The sequence below is a fragment of the Bos grunniens genome, chromosome 7, assembly GCF_055505025.1.
Source record: "Bos grunniens cultivar Pamir isolate PY7600 chromosome 7, Bosgru_T2T1.0, whole genome shotgun sequence".
NCBI lineage: Eukaryota > Metazoa > Chordata > Mammalia > Artiodactyla > Bovidae > Bos > Bos grunniens.
In genome coordinates this window covers 47177951-47194638 of record NC_141171.1, presented here as the reverse complement: position 1 = coordinate 47194638, position 16688 = coordinate 47177951, and the positions used below count along the sequence as shown (strand labels likewise).

Sequence of the window (16688 nt, the reverse complement as noted above, 5' to 3'; positions counted from 1 at the left end):
CAGCATGGCCTGCATTCCACCTGACATCTGCCCCCAAACAGGGAAGCCAGAGGCCTCTGGCCCCTGCCTTCAGTATGGAGCGTGGTCTCTCATAGACCCCCATTGTCACCACCCAGGAAGTAGACTGGCAATTCTGGGGTAAAGCTGCAAGCCATGAGCAATCCCACAAGCCCCGCACAAGGCAGCTTAAATTTACCCATCTCAGCACAGTTGTCAAGGAGAGTGGGCTTGGCTCAGAGCAGAGACCACAAGCTGGCAGCTAACCACTAGCCTACACTGTCTAGTCCACACAATGGTCTGGGCTGCATGGTGTTAATGTTGGTTTGCATTTGACTTCGGTTTTGATTGAATTATCTGACAATTTCCAATTAAAAGACCCTGGGAAAATCTAGCTCTCTGCCTTCTTTTTTTTTTTTTTTAAGATCCAGGCTGTGTGGCAATAGTCGGCTGGAGCTGAGTCGAAGCCACCCCCTTAGAGAGGATTTGGGCAACCTGCAACTATTTCCCATCACTCCCCATTGCCTCCCAGGCACCAAGGCTAAATGACTGCATTTCTAATACCAGAGTCACATGGAAAGTAAGCATGTTTTGTTTTTCTATAAGAAGGGGGAAAATGAAGTACAGGCTCGGAGGGCTGCAGGTGTTCAAACAATGGAAAAGGGTGCATTCTCCAGGCACCCGTGCTTACTGATGCTTCCTGCCTGGGCCCAGCGAGTCTACCCCCTACCTTTGGCCTAGAGGGTTTCTGAGGAACAAGTGAAAGAAAAACCACATCCTTCCTCTACTTCTGGAGGGATTCCGGGCAGAAAGAACTGCCTGATGACCCACCACCTGCCTCCCCTGCTTTTTCCCCAGTAGTTGATCCTGCCCAGCACCCACAGTCACCAAAGCCCCCTCTCTCAAGCATCTGAGGGGACGAGGGAGGTAAGGAAGAGTGGCCATGCAGAGAAGAGCTGCCCAAAGCCACAGAATTCAGACCCACCCCTTGGAGCCCACGGGCTGCACCCACTACTTGAACAATGTCATTTTAGAGTCAAGTTCCCACTTCCCTTCCCTCCCTCAAAGTTTGCAATTGGTTTTGTATATGATGATTCTCTGCAAAGGCCCAGATGTTACCAAAGTCGCTGCAGCCTCAGCTTCTACAAAACCCTGGGGGCAGAAGCAGAAACAGCATCAGTGGTCCTGAGTCACCTGCCTGGGCCCTCGTCCCAGCTCCACCCCCGATTTGGGCAGGGACCTCGGGCAGGCAGTGGAATCTCCCTGTGCCTCTGTCTCCCCTTTGTAAATGTCCAGGAACTGGGTTTTTGTGACTATTAAACACAATGAGCTCTTTACACAGTGCCTGCCACAAGGTAAGCTTGAGTAAACACTGGCTCCTTGCCCCCACGGCCAGGAGTGTTCTGCCTTAGTCCAGATTGGAGGTTCTAGGGGCACAGCCGAGGGGGACCCTCCAGCCTTGGTTTCTACCTTCTCTCCGCACACTCGGGTCAACTCCTTTGTGTTTGCACTGTCAGATAACCCGCTGGGACCAGGTGCTGATGACTTCGAGCTTAGAAGGGCTGAGAAAAGTTTTTCTGTGTGCAGGGCCTCCCCTGGTCTCTTTTTAAGAGCCTTCCCTGAATTCCCTAAAGGCTAGCTTCCTGGCACCCTGGAAAGGACAGAACAAGTGCATTTTCATTTTCTGTTGCTGCCTAAAGGGGTTTGCTTAAGAACCGGTTTCCTTCTGGTATCACAGATAAACTTACAACCTGGGCCATGGTCCCCATCCATACAGGAGTAGGATGAGATGCTGGGGAGGAATAGAGCCGCACGTTCCCACATCCTCCCTGCTCAGAGGGCTTATCCAGCTAACAAGGGCTCCACAAGAGTCTTGACGTCCCAGATGGCAGTTCTAGGGAGTTCTGCCCCAGGCCCCCAGGGCCCAGGCGAGCAGGCACAGGTGGCCCTCAGTGTGGCCTTGAGCAGGTGCCCAGTCCTGACCTCCAGGCCCTCTTTTGACCCCTCCCACCACCTTCCCCAAAGCCCTTCCTGACCCCCAGCCTGGCTGAGAACCTCCTCCACTCTCCCCCACCCTATCTGGAGTGGCCCAATGCCTGTCTGCCTGTTTGCTGGACGGAGAGCTGCAAGAGGAACAGGACAGAGTCTTCTGTCCACCACTGTGGTCTCAGCACTTAGCCATAGGCCTGGCACACAGCAAGTGCATAACTACTGTGTATCGGGTAAATGAACCTCACACTGTCGGGGGGATGTTAAATGGGGCCATCCGTAAACAGCACTTAACACAGTGTCAGGACACGATGAGCACTTAGCAGCTTTGGCAGCTGCTAATGGAGGCTGCTCCGCTCCCTAAAAGTCAGGCTCCTGCACACCCAGGGGTGGGGCCTTTCTTGGGTCTGGCTATTCTGGAGCTGCTCCCGTCCTTCCTCTAGTCACGGAGACTTCTAGTCTGGCTTCAGGACTCCTGTAGCTCAGGTCTTAGCCTGCTAAGTCAGCCACCATTCTAGAACCCTCTTCAGGGAAAGTGTAGGTGGGCGAGGGAAGAACAGAGGATGGAACCCAACACTGTCAAGAAAGTTCACCGATGAACTTGTCTCCGAATGTCCCGGCATCCTGTGTCCCAGCACTCTCCCTGGGTGTCCAGGCTGGCTGGGGGCCCTCACAGGTACACATGCACACCTGCCCCGCTCTCCTCCCCTTCCCGGGATGAGGCGCCTTGGTTGTGAAGTGGGCAGGGCTGCCCCCATGAACCGAGGAGCCCCATCACTGAGACTCATCCAACACATGGACCCCAAAGAGCTCCAAGCCTTATGGAGAGAAACCTACTCTGCACCCTAGACCAACACAACTTTGAGAAAGTAGACAGGAGAGCACAAAAAACCAGCCTGGGGGTCAGGACTCCTGCGCTCTAGGCCTGCTCACAATGCCCCTTCATTTCTCTACATTTTTGCTTCTGCCTCTAACACAGGACCATATCAGTGAGCTTCGAACTCTTCTCAGAGGTGCAACCCTTTGGTCAAACTGAAAGGCACCAAGACATGACTCAGCGTGTTAGGCAGGTGGGGGTGCGGATGCCCCTGCGCTGCATCTCCTCGGTGGCCCCCAGGGGGGCACACTCCGTGACTCTCTGGGTGAACCATCTCAGTGTTGCCCTGCATCTCTCTGCATGCTCACAGGGACCATGGGCCCTGGGGCACTGAGCACCTAGCAGCTGTGACTCCTGTTCTTGGGGTAGGAGGGGCCCCTGTGAGGAGCAGCAGCACCATGCTTGGAGTGTGTGCAGACCTGCCCTGGACACCTGCCCAGCTGAGCAGGGAGGGCAGGTGAACCAAGGAGCCTGGGTAGCAGTCGGGGGAGGAGAGGCACTGGCCCAGGATGCTCCTGAGTGACCTTCTGGGGCTTCAGCCATGGGCCAGCACAGCTGACTCCCCACCCAGCCTCTGTGGGCAGAAGGCTCACAGGGAGGCCACTTAGAAGGTGGCCAAGCAGAGGGGTCTTATCCACAACATCTGTCAGGTATATATCTGAGGTCACAGGAAGGACCAAGACGCAGTCCTTCCATCATACAGATAAGGAGACTGAGGCCCAGAAAGGGATGGTATCCTCCCTGAGGAGGCAGAGTAAAATGAGAGCCAAGGACCAAACTCCAAGGTATTGGAATTTGTCTAAGAACCCCCAGCTCATCCTTTCTCTACAGCTGGCCCTTTCTGTCCACACAGTAAGTGCCTTCTTGTTCTTTCCAACCTCCTTTATCAAAACTGGTCCCAGGAGAAGAGGCACGCACCTCTTTCCAGCAGGGAGGAGATGTCAGCTCCAGCTCACCATGGGGCAGAGTAGCTAGCTACACAGAGATAAGAAATGAAACTCTAATGGAATGTGGATGGCACGGTGGGGGCACCCACTTCATGAAGCAGCAGCCAACCCAGCTCAAGGCCTCCTGGCTGCACTCCTTGGTGTGAGGGGCAGGTGTGGTTCTGAGACCTGGACAGTCACACAGGGCCCCTCACTTGACTTAATGCTCTGCTCTTGCCCTCTTAAAATTCTTACTAATTTGAAATCAAGATACTATTTTTGTTTCATGCCAGGGGCTACAAACTATAAAGCTGGTGCTGACTGGCCAGTCATGAACTGTGTGTCCTTGAATAAGTATCTCAACCTCTGGGAGCCTCAGTTTTCTCATCTGCAAAATGGAAACAACCACAGCTCCCGCCTCAGGAAATTGTTCTGAGACGAATTAAGAGAACATATGTGGGGCTCTTCACAAACGTCTGGTACATAGTAAACCCTTGACCAATGAGAGTTACCACTATCAATAAAAATGATTTGACATAGATGCCCTGCTCCATAAAAAGGATATTAACCAAATCCCAGATCTAGGAAGCCATGAGAGGGTCACAGGTGCCCAGACACCAGGCCACCTCCCCGGCCTCTTACCTTCCTGAAATGGCTGTGTTTGCATCTGCAGCCGGATCTTGATGAGGTCCACGGGAGCACCCAGCCCGACAGAGACCACGCCGGCCACCATGCTGGCCAGAAGCAGGTCAGACAGCACGTGGGGTGGGCCAGCCTCAGGCTCCCGGCACCGGTGGTGGCTGAGGAACCTCTGTGTGTTGCTGAAGACCCCAAACACCACCGAGTTGTAGACAGCGATGCTGGCAAGGGGGAAGGACATGCCCTTGAAGAAGCCAAACACCTGTGGGGAGACCCAGGAGGAGGATGCATGAGGGCCTATGCCACCCCTGGAACAGACCTTGCCCTCCTGGAGCCCATGGCCTGGTAGGGGAGACACCACAGGAAAAGCAAGCCAGTATGTCGATGGAAAGAATAAGAGGGCGCTGATGTGAAAGGAGAAACAGGGGAGCAAGAGAGCATCCTTGCCCTGAGGAGGAACTGGCTTCTACATGAAGCTGTTTCTTGAGCCACGGTGCGCTGGGCCTGGGACCTGCATTTGTCACCAGAGCGGCAGGGTTCCTGTGGCCGAGGGCAGCCCATGGAGGCCCAGTGGGCAGTGGGCTTGCCAAGCACCACATGCTCCCTGCTCATGTGCCACTCCAACAAAAGCATTCTCTGGGCACGCGCCAGGCCCTGCAGGACAAGAAAGAAGCACTTTACGCCTGCCCTGAGCTCACAATCTGGAGGCGGGGGAGGAAGGGACCCAGGCAGACAGACTGACAGGCAAGTAAAATATAATGTGCTAAGTCTGTAGTAGTGGGGTGTGAAGGGTCCACAGCCCTGCCAGGGGCACCTGGGCCAGCAGGTAGCTGGGTGCCCCTGAGCATGTGCGTTTGTTGGGACAGAGCTGGAGGGAGAATCCCCGAATGAACAGCATGAAAGGCTTCTGTACACACATCCTGCATTCTCAGCAGACACCACAGATGTGCCACTGAGCCTGGAAAATTCCAGAGGCCCTTGGAGGAGTCAGAGCCACATACAGGGCACCAAAGGTGAAAAAGCACTGGGAAGCAATTGTAAAAACTCCAGGCTGTACTCAAGCCAGTTCAGCCTGACCTGCATGCCTGCACCCTGTTTACAAGAGCCTGGACACCACCTCACACAAGCGTCCACACACGCATGTGCATGCAAACACACATGCATGCACTCACCATACTCCAGACTCCTCCTCTACAAGGCCCCTCAGATAACTCGGGACATCGCTTAGCTTTGAACCACCGTGTCTTAGAGGAATGGCAACAGTCCCCACAGAAACCCCAGGGCACATGTCCCAAAAAGGAGAATCAACAGCTGCCATTCAGAGGATGGAGGAGTAGGACAACATTACACCAGAACAGCTAGTGCTGGGTTTGCAGGGCTCACCCTGAGCAGACCATCCAGAGAATCAGAACAACATGCAGACACAAGACACACTTCAACCAAGGAGAAGAAACTCCAGGTGCAAGCAGGAGACTCCTGAGCTCCAGGCCACTTCCCAGGAGGGAGCCTGGTGGGGACAGAGGTCAATAAGGGGGTCACGTTCCCAGTGACTCAAGGAAAAGCCCAGTGCTGCCACAGGGCTTACACCTATTTCTTTTTTTTTTTAATTAATTTTTATCGGAGTGTAATTGCTTTACAATGTTGTGTTAGTTTCTGCTCTACAGCAAAGTGAATCAACTATACGTACACATATACCTACAATTTTTTGGATTTCCTTCCCATTTTAGGTCACTACAGAGCACCGAGTAGAGTGCCCTGTTCTATGCTGGAGGTTCTCATTAGTTATCTATTTTATACATAGTAATGTGTGTGTGTATATATATATATATCAATCCCAATCTCCCAATTCATCCCACCCCCATTTTATCTCCTGGTATCCATATATTTGTTCTCTGCTTATGCCTATTTCTTTAAACTAATAGTTCATTTCATCCTAACTTTTAAAATTTATTGACAATTCCCCAAGGAGGAGTCTTGGAAAGTCTTCAAAAAGCACATACTCATTCTCAAGAATGGCACCTGATGCTTCTACAAAATCTGTTACTCAGATTTTCTCCTCTGCAGAGAAAACCCCTGGGTCCCCTGGTCTGGAGTGACGTGTGATACAATCCTGCTCTGGGTGCCTGGGACCAGAAGAATCACCCCACTCCCACCCCTCGCCCCACTCTGGGATAAAGGGAGCTCGTGAACACATGGCCTACCTGCCACTCATCTGGTTTTGAAAACCTGACAGGTCACCCTGTTTCTGCAGGAATTTTCCACTCCATGTTTCTAAGTGCCTCAACATTTCTCCAGAGAGATGACGCACAGTTTTTTCCCTCAATACTATTGCACCCAGGGACAGGGTTAAGTTTAGGTAATACATAATATTTGAGGAGTGGTGTGAGATGAACAGGGAACATTGAGCCAAAGGTGATGAGCATCATGAACAGGGGGTGAGGACGTGACTTTGGTCCCCAGGAGAACCTTCCCTCCAGGAGCACTTACACTCTCCCTCCTGTACACCGTGCGAATGCAGCTGAGGGTGCTCCCATAGCCAGAGCCGGCCTGCAGGCGAGCCTGCGGAGAGAGGCAAAGGCAAGGGCCTGAGGGCCAGATGGAGACAGGTCATGTCCCCACCACTCCCACGATACTGGGCTCCCAGCACAGGGCCCCAGAGAGGGGAAGGCCTGCCCCTGTGACCCCGTCCCAGCCTGGCTGGCCTTCCGTCTTCTACCCGCACCGCCTCCCTACACATCCCATTCACCCCTTGCTAAATACAGCAGGAGGCCCCTCGAGCTGAGAGAAGAAGACAGGCCAGTTTGTTGCACAAGAACAACACTGGTTTGGAGACATATGGTTTTGCTGCATCTTGAATACAAGAGCTAACCTGTGGCTCCAGCCTGTCTGCTGTCCAGCACCCTGTCCTCCCAAATACTCCTGGGAGTGGCCTGCTCACCTCACCTCCTGACAAATACAGAACCCCCGTATCTATCCCCGCAGTGATGCACTGGGCTCCTCGATGGCCTCCTGCTCCCCTGCTCACTCCTTTTTCTGTATCGACACAACATCTTTTCCAAACAACGATGAATGTTTGTCACTGCTGTATCAAGCTCTGCAGAGGCCTCCCTCCAAAATCGGAAAAATCCCACCCTGAACCAGCACCACAGAGGTCCTGGGTGGTGCCTCTGTGGTGCCTCTCACCACCTCCAGGCAATTTCCTCCACATCTGCTGTGCCTATCACTTAACACATTCCTGGACCCTGGACCATCAGTTTCTTCCTGCTTCCAGAACATTCCACCTACATTTCTCCCCTGGAAGGCTCTTTATTCAGCTTCTTCAGCTCATCTTTTGGGTCTGAACTTCAGTGCTCCAGTGATGTGATCTGCCTATCTGTTTTGCTGTTGTTGCTATTCCATCGCTAAGTCATGTCATACTCTTTGTGTCCCCATGGACTGCAGCACGCCAGGCTCCTCTGTCCTTCACCACCTCCCAGAGTTTGCTCAAACTCATGTCCATTGAGTCAGTGATGTTATCTGACCTCTGCTGCCCCCTTCTCCTTTTGCCTTCAATCTTTCCCAGCATCAGGGTCTTTTCCAATGAGTTGGCTCTTCATATCAGGTGGCCAAAGTATTGGAGCTTCAGCTTCAGCATCAGTTCTTCCAATGAATATTCAGGGCTGATTTCCTTTAGGATTGACTGGTTTGATCTTGCAGTTCAAGGGACTCTCAAGAGTCTTCTCCAACACCACAGTTCGAAAGCATCAATTCTTCAGCACTCAGTCTTCTTTATGGTCCAACTCTCACATCCATACATGACTATTGGAAAAATCATAGCTTTGACTGTATGGACCTTTTATGGTAAAGTAATGTCTCTGCTTTTTAATACACTGTCTAGATTTGTCATAGTTTTCCTTCCAAGGAGCAAACTTTTTTTTTTTTTTTTCATTTCATGGCTGCAGCCATTGTCCACAGTGATTTTGGAACCCAAGAAAATAAAATTAGTCACTGTTTCCACTTTTTCCCCTTCTATTTGCCATGAAGTGATGTGACCGGATGCCATGATCTTAGTTTTTTGAATGTTCAGTTTCAAGCCAGATTTTCACTCTCCTCTTTCACCCTCATCAAGAAGCTTTTTGCTTCCTCTACAGTTTCTGCCATTAGAGTGGTATTATCTGCATTTCTGAGGTTGTTGATATTTCTCCCAGCAATCTTGATTCCAGCTTGTGCTTTATCCAGCCTGGCATTTTGCATGATGTACTCTGCATAGAAGTTAAATAAGCAAGGTGACAATACACAGCCTTGACATATTCCTTTCCCAATCCTGAGCCAGTCAGTTGTTCCATGTCCAGTTCTAACTGTTGCTTCTTGACCCTAATACAAGTTTATTAAGAGACAGGTAAGGTGGTCTGTTATTCCCATCTCTTTAAGAATTTTCCACAATTTGTGGTGATCCACATAGTCAAAGGCTTTAGCATAGTCAATAAAACAGAAGTAGATGTTTTTTCTGGAGCTCCTTTGCTTTCTCCATGGTCCAATGAATGTTGGCAATTTGATCTCTGGTTCTTTTGCCTCTCTGAAGCCCAGCTTACACATTGGAAAGTTCTCAGTTCACATAACTACTGAAGCCTAGCTTGAAGGATTTTGAGCATAACCTTGCTAGCAGGTGAAACGAATGCAATTGTACAGGAGTTTGAATATTCTTTGGCATTGCTCTTCTTTGGAAATGGAACAAAACTGGTCTTTTCCAGTCCTGTGGCCAGTGCTGAGTTTTTCAAATTTGCTGACATATTGAGTGCAGCACTTTAACAGCATCGTCTGCTAGGATATAAAATAGCTCTGCTGGAATTCTGTCACCTCCGTTGGCTTTGTAGGGTATTTGGGTTCCCCCTGTGGAACAGGGCCATCTTGTATTTTCCTTTCATCCCTGGAGCAGAGCATGGCCCTGGCACTCGGCCCTTTGCACTTACTGACTGAGGGGCTGGAGGATGAGATGATGGCGTACTCTAATGGAGGCTGACTCCGCTGACTGGGGTATCTGTAGACAGGCAGAGGGTCTAAGTAAGGCCACAGAAAAGCCCAGGGCATATTCCACCCTGGGCCTAGACCAGAGCAAAGATCTGTCAGCCCTTGAGGAAGTTGACACCCATGCCAGCAGCACAGCTCAAGCCTCTAGGTTCTCCAGTTGCAACAGGAGCTAGCACATAATATGCGCCTACTGCATACGTGGGGAAATACTGGGCATCTTATGGAACTTATCTCACAGAATCCCACAAATGCTATGAGGTGTGGATATTATCCCCACCTCACTGATGAAAAAACTGATTCCCTGTGTAGGTTTCTGATTGCTGCCGTAACAACATATGATAAATTTAGTGGCTTAAAACAATGCAAATTTATTTTCTTACAGTGTTCTCGCTGGTCTATAGAGAACTGAGCCCTGATTAGAAAACCCTGGTCACACTGCATCAGACATAAACTTTAAGCATACCAGGTGTGCCAGGAGCCCGCAGTGAACCCTGACCCCAGCCCTGCTGCCCCAAGCAGCCAGCCTGGCTCTCCCACCTGTAGGGTGGGAGTCTCTGCCCCAGGTCAGCAGCCTGGATCCTTCCAGCTTGGCTCTTTCAGGGGGAGCCTGGGGACAAGTCGCTTGTCTGCATCACCACACTCCAGCATGTGTGTTCTTCAGGACAGAAAGGCTCGCTCACTGCTCTACCCTCGCTGCCAACGTGACAGTCTTCATGACAGCCCCACTGGGGGAAGGGGCTCACAGTCCACTTTATAGATGAGGAAACTGAGGCTTGGCGAGGTTCAGGGAGAAAATACAGAAAGTGGGAACTGGACTCCAGGCTATTCTGACTCTAGGACTCTGGCCCAGACCTTTCTCAGTGAATAGGAACTCTAGAGTAAATGCCAGCCAGAAGGAAAGAAAATGTTCTAGAGAGAAACAAGGGCCCCAGGCCAGCCCCGGGCTGGACTCAGAGGCCAGCCATGGAAGGTGGCATCATCAGGCTGGTACTCTCAACAGAGAGGTTCTTAGGTGGAACAAAGACTAGATTTTTATGTGTTGGGAAAGCTTCCCTGTAGAGGTTCAGGGGGACGAGTGGAGAAAAGGAGGAGAGTCTTATCCTTTACAGCTGACATGTGGCACAGGGTGGCTAGGCTTGCCACGCCAGGGGCAGGAGATGAGGATGGGGCTTCCAAACAGGCTCTACCAGCCCCTGACCAGGCTGTGGGTGAGGGAAGGATACTCTATCGGGGAAACACACTGGCTGTGGTTGCCTGGGTCAAAAACATGGCTGTTAGATCTGCAGGGGCAGGGACCGGACTTGCTTTGTCCACCACCTCTGCCCTGGAGAAAGCATCCAGGATGTGTTTAATATATGAGCAAAAGGCTGGGCTTGTGTGAGGGAGTCGAGGAGCCAGGAAATACCTTCAACTATTTAGACATGTAGGCTGACCTCCCCATCAGAAGAGAGCAGGCCTGGGCTCTGACGGAGGAGGGGCCCAGAGTCACATGGGGAGGAAGATGGGGAGAAAGGGGGCCGCAGCGGCCCCTGGAGGAGGGCCTGAGAGGTTCCTCTTTGTGCACAATCCTGGCAGAGCATTAGATACGCACGTGAAAGTCAAGGTGAGGAGGCACTATTAGCGGCCACCTTCTCAGGGTATAACTGTGAGTGCTGCTTAGCAAGGGGACAGGAGGCAGGGGTAGGGGTGGAGTCAGATGTCCCTTTGTAGCACCTCACTTCTCAGTGCTTCAACTTGTCGTGACCTGGGGTGAGCCCTTCCCCTTTCTGGGCCAGTTTCCACACCTGTAGAACAAGGGGCGTGGGTGATTCCAATGCTAAGGGGCTTTGCTGGCTCCATCAAGTTACCGTGGCTTCCCGTTCCCAACCTAGGTCCAGAGTCCTAAGCTGATATTCAAGGCCTACAAGGATTGACTGACCACCTACCCTTCCTGGATTCTGATCCGTAGCTGCTTTCAGAAACCTGAGGCATCAGCAAAACTGGCCACGTTGGCCTTTCCTAAGCGTGACCCCCAGACGGCCTCCCCACTTCAGTGCCTTTGCCCGTTCTGTTCTCCGTGCCTGGGATATCTCTTCCAATCGCCTGACCTTAGATGCTGGTTCAGATGCCACTTCACACTGGAAGCCTTTTCTGGTTCCTTAGTTTCACAGAGGCTTGCAGGAGAACACTCCCAGTGCCCTCACCCCCTCCCCTGAAGCTCCTGAGAACCTAGAGGCAGAAACGGAGCATTCATGAAAACAAAATCACTGCCAAGCAATGAGGGTAGAGCATTCCAGGCCGGGCCTCCTAGCTCTCCACCCCCATGGACTGGCACAGAGAGCTGGCCCTGGGCTGGAGACCTTCTGGGGATCAGAAACAGCAGGCACACTACTGGACGCAGACTAGCTCCAGGCCTCTTTCCAAAAGGTAGTGGTGACATGGCTACCATACCTTGACTGTATCCAGAGGGTGGCCGACGATGACGCTGGCTGCACCTGGGGATCAAGAAGACTTGCTGGTTACTCAGCCCCTGGACTTCGAACTTGCACCAGCTGTTCGAAGACAGAACAGAGGACCCAGGCACTTATATTCACTTGCTCAGTCCATGCCCAGTCATCAGAAGGGACCCTCAGGCATGGGCTCACACACAGAGCAAGGCAAAGAGAATGGAGTAAAACTTGGGCCTTGCCTCCAGGACAAGTACGCTATAGAAAGGGAGGTAAAGGTGCTGGGATAACTGGGTATCAATGCAAAAGAATAAAGTTAGACCTCTCCCTCATACCATATAGGGGCTTCCCTGATAGCTCAGTTGGTAAAGAATCTGCCTGCAATGCAAGAGACCCTGGTTTGATTCCTGGGTCAGGAAGATCTGCTGGAGAAGGGATAGGCTACCCACTCCAGTATTCTTGGGCTTCCTCCTGTGGCTCAGCTGGTAAAGAATCCACTTGCAATGCGGGAGACCTGGGTTTGATCTCTGGGTTGGGAAGATCCCCTGGAGAAGGGGAATGGCTAGCCACTCCAGTATTCTGGCCTGGAGACTTCCATGGACTCTGTAATCCAAGGGAGTCACAAAGAGTTGGACATAACTGAGCGACTTTCACTTTCATACCGTAGACAAAGTTAACTCAAAAGAAACCAAAGACCTATCCAGAAGCACTAAAATTACAGAAATCATATACTAAAACATAGAGGGAAATCTCCATGACAATAGATTTATAACAGATTCCGAAAGTAGATTAGTGGTTGCTCAGAGGGTGAGGAATGGAATGGGGTTTCACAATAAATAGGTGTGAGGGATCTTACTGGGGGATGAAATGTTCTAAAGCTAACTTACAGTAATGGTTGCACCACCTAGTAAAATTACTAATAATCACTAAATTGTACACTTGAAGTGAGTGGATTTTATGATATGTAAAATAACCTCAATAAAGTTGCTTTAAAAGTAACCATATAGCATTTAGGGGCTTCCCAAGTGTCACAGTGGTAAAGAATCCACCTGCCAGTGCAGGAGACACAGGAGATGTGGGTTCAATCCCTGAGTCGGGAACATCCTCTGAAGGAGGAAATGGCAACCCACTCCACTATTCTTGCCTGGAGAATCCCATGGACAGAGGAGCCTGGCGGGCTACAGTCCATGGGGTCACAAAGAGTCAGACACAACTGAGCAACTGAGCACACAGATAGTGTTTAAACAGCACCTGCTGCTGCTGCTGCGTCGCTTCAGTCGTGTCTGACCCTGCGCGACCCCATAGACGGCAGCCCACCAGGCTTCCCGTCCCTGGGATTCTCTAGGCAAGAACACTGGAGTGGGTTGCCATTTCCTTCTCAAATGCATGAAAGTGAGAAGTGAAAGTGAAGTCGCTCAGTTGTGTCCGACTCCAGCGACCCCATGGACTGCAGCCTACCAGGCTCCTCCGTCCATGGGATTTTCTAGGCAAAAGTACTGGAGTAGGGTGCCATTGCCTTCTCCGACAGCACCTGATACTTATTAAGTATTCCCTGCTACTACATTCATCTTCATTTCATGGAAGCAAAACTCTGTTGACGTAAACAAAGTAAGACCAATCTCAGAATAAAGGATGACCCACTACTTGCCATGTGAGGTGGAGAGAGTCTTTGTGTCATCAGAGATTTTGAGCCACTCTGGTAGCCTCACCCACCAGGACATTTCTCAAATTACACCCGGGGCAGCCCTACTGAAGTTGGTCAGACTACTGAAGGGGCAGTCAAGGAAAGTCTCTCCCTCTCAACAGCTGAAAGGTTGTCTGAAGAGGGCCTGGGTGTGCCCACTGGGTCTCTGGGCACAGCCCCTTGACTGGTAAATTTAGCCCTACCCAAGGGAGCCTGTGCAACAGAACTGTCCCCAGTGAAAGAAATTACCTCTGCTTGGGAGGGTGAGAGACAGGAGCCCTACAGCCACCTGTGGGGGACAGACATGGCCTCCTGCTAGGTGGGAGAGGCCACCAGAAGAGGAACCCCCCATTCCAGATGCTGTTTCTGTTTTTCCCTTTCCTACAAGTCTCCTGGTCTCCACACCTAGGACACTTGGTGGGGCACAAACACGATGGCCACAGCCTCTACCTAAGCATGTCAGTATTTTACTCTGTCTTTGGGGAGCGGCTGCATTCATCAACATTTCTTTTCTGATGATCCTCTTGTGTGCATGCATGCTAAGTCACTTCAGTCCTGTCTGACTCTGCAACCCCATGAACTGTAGCCCTCCAGGGTCCTCTGTCCGTAGGATTCTCCAGGCAAGAATACTGGAGTGGGTTGCCATGCCCTCCTCCAGAGGATCTTCCCAACCGAGGGATCAAACCTATGTCTCCTGTGATTCCTGCATTGCAGGTGGATTCTTTACCGCTGAGCCACCAGGGAAACCCAATGATCCTCTTAGATGGAGCCAAAAGAAAGACTGTATTTTACAATAAGCGAAGTCTCTCAAACCTCCAATAGCTGAACTAAGAGGAGGGACAGACCGACCCCCTACTGGACAGAGAAGAATGAAGAAGGGAGGCAGTGGATGTGACTCTTGCCCAAGCAAACACATCCAGCAGACAGCGGCTCCAGGAGCGGTAGGTAGGGATCAGCCGGCCCAACCGTGCCAGAGGAGAGGTGTGACAGTTGGCAGCAGCTGCAAACCGTAAGGGTTTCCCGTCTGGCAGGGGGCGTCTGCTGCCGGTACTGGGTCCCCAGCTCTGCGCTCCAGCTCCCCCAACAGCCGGACGCCCGAAAGCCAGCCTGACCGTGGTGCCGGGCTCCGCATCCTGCGCGCGGAGCGTGCGGTGGTCAAGCGCCACCCTCACCTACAAGTTCCCAGGAGTGCCCAAATTCAGGTGCGCATCAGGGCGCCGAAGGGAGTGTACACGCCGGGATGCTCCATTGGCTGTCCACTTTGATGGGCGGTTTAATCATTACGGATCAGGATCAAGTTTTGTAAACCTGAAGTTTGAGGCAATCGCAGGCTCCGGAAGAATCTGAGTGGGGCTCGCGGCAGCAGGCGAGGAGCCACAAGACCAGCCTGGCAGCGGGCGGCGCGCGCCTGGGTAGTGTGTGGGCAGTAGCTGAGCTCCCAAATCAGGCACCGCGTGGAGACTCCGTCCGTGCAGCGCCCGCCGCCTCGCTCTCTTCCTGTCGCGCAGAGCTGTCCCCGTCCACACTCACCTCTGGGGGTCCCTCCATCCCTCCCGTCCTGGGGTGCGCTCACCTCCGATCCAGCCCGCGACAAAGTCTTCCAGTTGGAAGTTGCCCATGGCCCCGGCCGCGGCGCCTCGCTTTCCCGGAGCTGGGTCAGTGCCCATTCAGTGTCTTCTGGACAGGACCTGCGGGCAAGCGCGCCAGACGGGTTAAGTCAGGGACACGGATTCCCTGCAGGCAGGTCCTCCTCCACACCGGGCTGCCCCACTCCCCGCTTCGGGTGCCCGCGGGCGGCTGACATCACGCCCCCAGTGGACCTTAAAGGCACAGAGCGCGGGCCAGCGAGGGAGTATCCACCTGCAGTTATTCACGTCTCTGAGACACTGAAAATTATTTCAGGGATGTTTTTCAAACGACAAGAGGTAAAGAGGAAGGCCCTATCTGAGGTCGGGAAGTATTTGATTACAAACACAAAGGTCACTCTGTGACTGAATTATTTAGCTGGATGGACACATCTTCTTTTCAGCTAAAACAGAGCTGAAATAATTGTAATTGAATGCCCAACTATCAGGGCTTCCCTGGTGGCTCAGTTGTCAATAATCTGCCTGCAACACAGGACTTACAGGAGAGGCAGGTTTGATCCCTGGGTTGGGAAGATCCCCTGCAGAAGTGAATGGCAACCCACTCCAGTATTCTTGCCTGGAGAATCCCATGGACGGAGGAGCCTGGTGGTCTCCAGTCCATGGGGTAGGAGTCGGACACGACTGAAGCGACTTAGCATGCACACACATCCAACTATCAACTAAATCGGAAGTTCTCAATTCTGTGAGCTGATTGAAAGCCATGGACAGCTTCTCAATAAAATACAAAGGACAATTTTCCATAACAACTTTAGCAGTCAGGGGCTCTATCCTGCCCCACCTTCCACATCTTTCGCAAGCCCCCAGGTTTCAAAATCTGGTCTGTTCCTGAATCACTGAAATAATGTGTGGAAAATACCTAGCCCAGGTGGGCTCCAAATCGTCTCTAAATACTATCTTAATAATGTCCAACATGTCCTGAGCACTGAAATCAGGCATCTTCACTGTGCCTGGGCTTACTCCTACAGCAGCCCTATGAAATAGGTGTTACCACTATCCCCATTCCTAGGAAAATGATTGTATGCCACATAAATTGTACATAGATTTTAATCTTTTAGAAAACTGGTCAAATTAGGAGATGAAAGTTGTCACACCTGAATATAAGTTTAGCGGTGCGTGGACAGATTTGAGCTTATTCCCAAAGACCTGGCTGCCACAGTGGACCACCCAGGGGAGAACCCACCAGATTTGAAGGTCCGGCAGCACCTCTGGCTGAGGGCACAGAGTCCCCTGCTGAGAGCACCTGGGCCAGGTAGGAATTTCTAAGGCCCTGGAAACTCTCAGCCTGTCCCTGGCCAGGCCTTCAGGAGGGGTGAGGTGAGCCTGGAAGTTTCCTCTGACTGCTGCCTAGACATGACGTCTGGGTGGCCAGGTAGCAAGCACACAGTGCCTCTGGAAGTGTGAACCTCGAAGGTCCCAGAAGCTGCTGGTGCCTCACTCCCAAGGCCATCTGGACCAGTCCCCGTCCCCAGCAGACAAGCAGGCCCAAACCCAGCTCAG

The 16688-nt window shown here is 51.9% G+C and overlaps 1 protein-coding gene across 2 annotated transcripts in view; it reads right to left on the bottom strand.

The window, feature by feature from the left end:
- The window catches only part of SLC25A48 (solute carrier family 25 member 48), a 43543-nt gene extending 28113 nt beyond the window's left edge, over positions 1–15430 (bottom strand). The window contains exons 1-4 of one of the 2 annotated variants that reach the window (XM_086413624.1): positions 15119–15430; positions 11866–11909; positions 6916–6987; positions 4432–4690 (exon numbers count right to left, since the gene is read on the bottom strand). In XM_086413624.1, the coding sequence (XP_086269750.1) occupies positions 4432–4690; positions 6916–6987; positions 11866–11909; positions 15119–15212 (469 nt within the window). In that variant the 5' untranslated portion in view covers positions 15213–15430. The remainder of the gene's footprint in view (positions 1–4431; positions 4691–6915; positions 6988–11865; positions 11910–15118) is intronic. The other variant, XM_086413625.1, reaches the window with a different exon arrangement.
- Positions 15431–16688: the final 1258 nt, after the last annotated feature.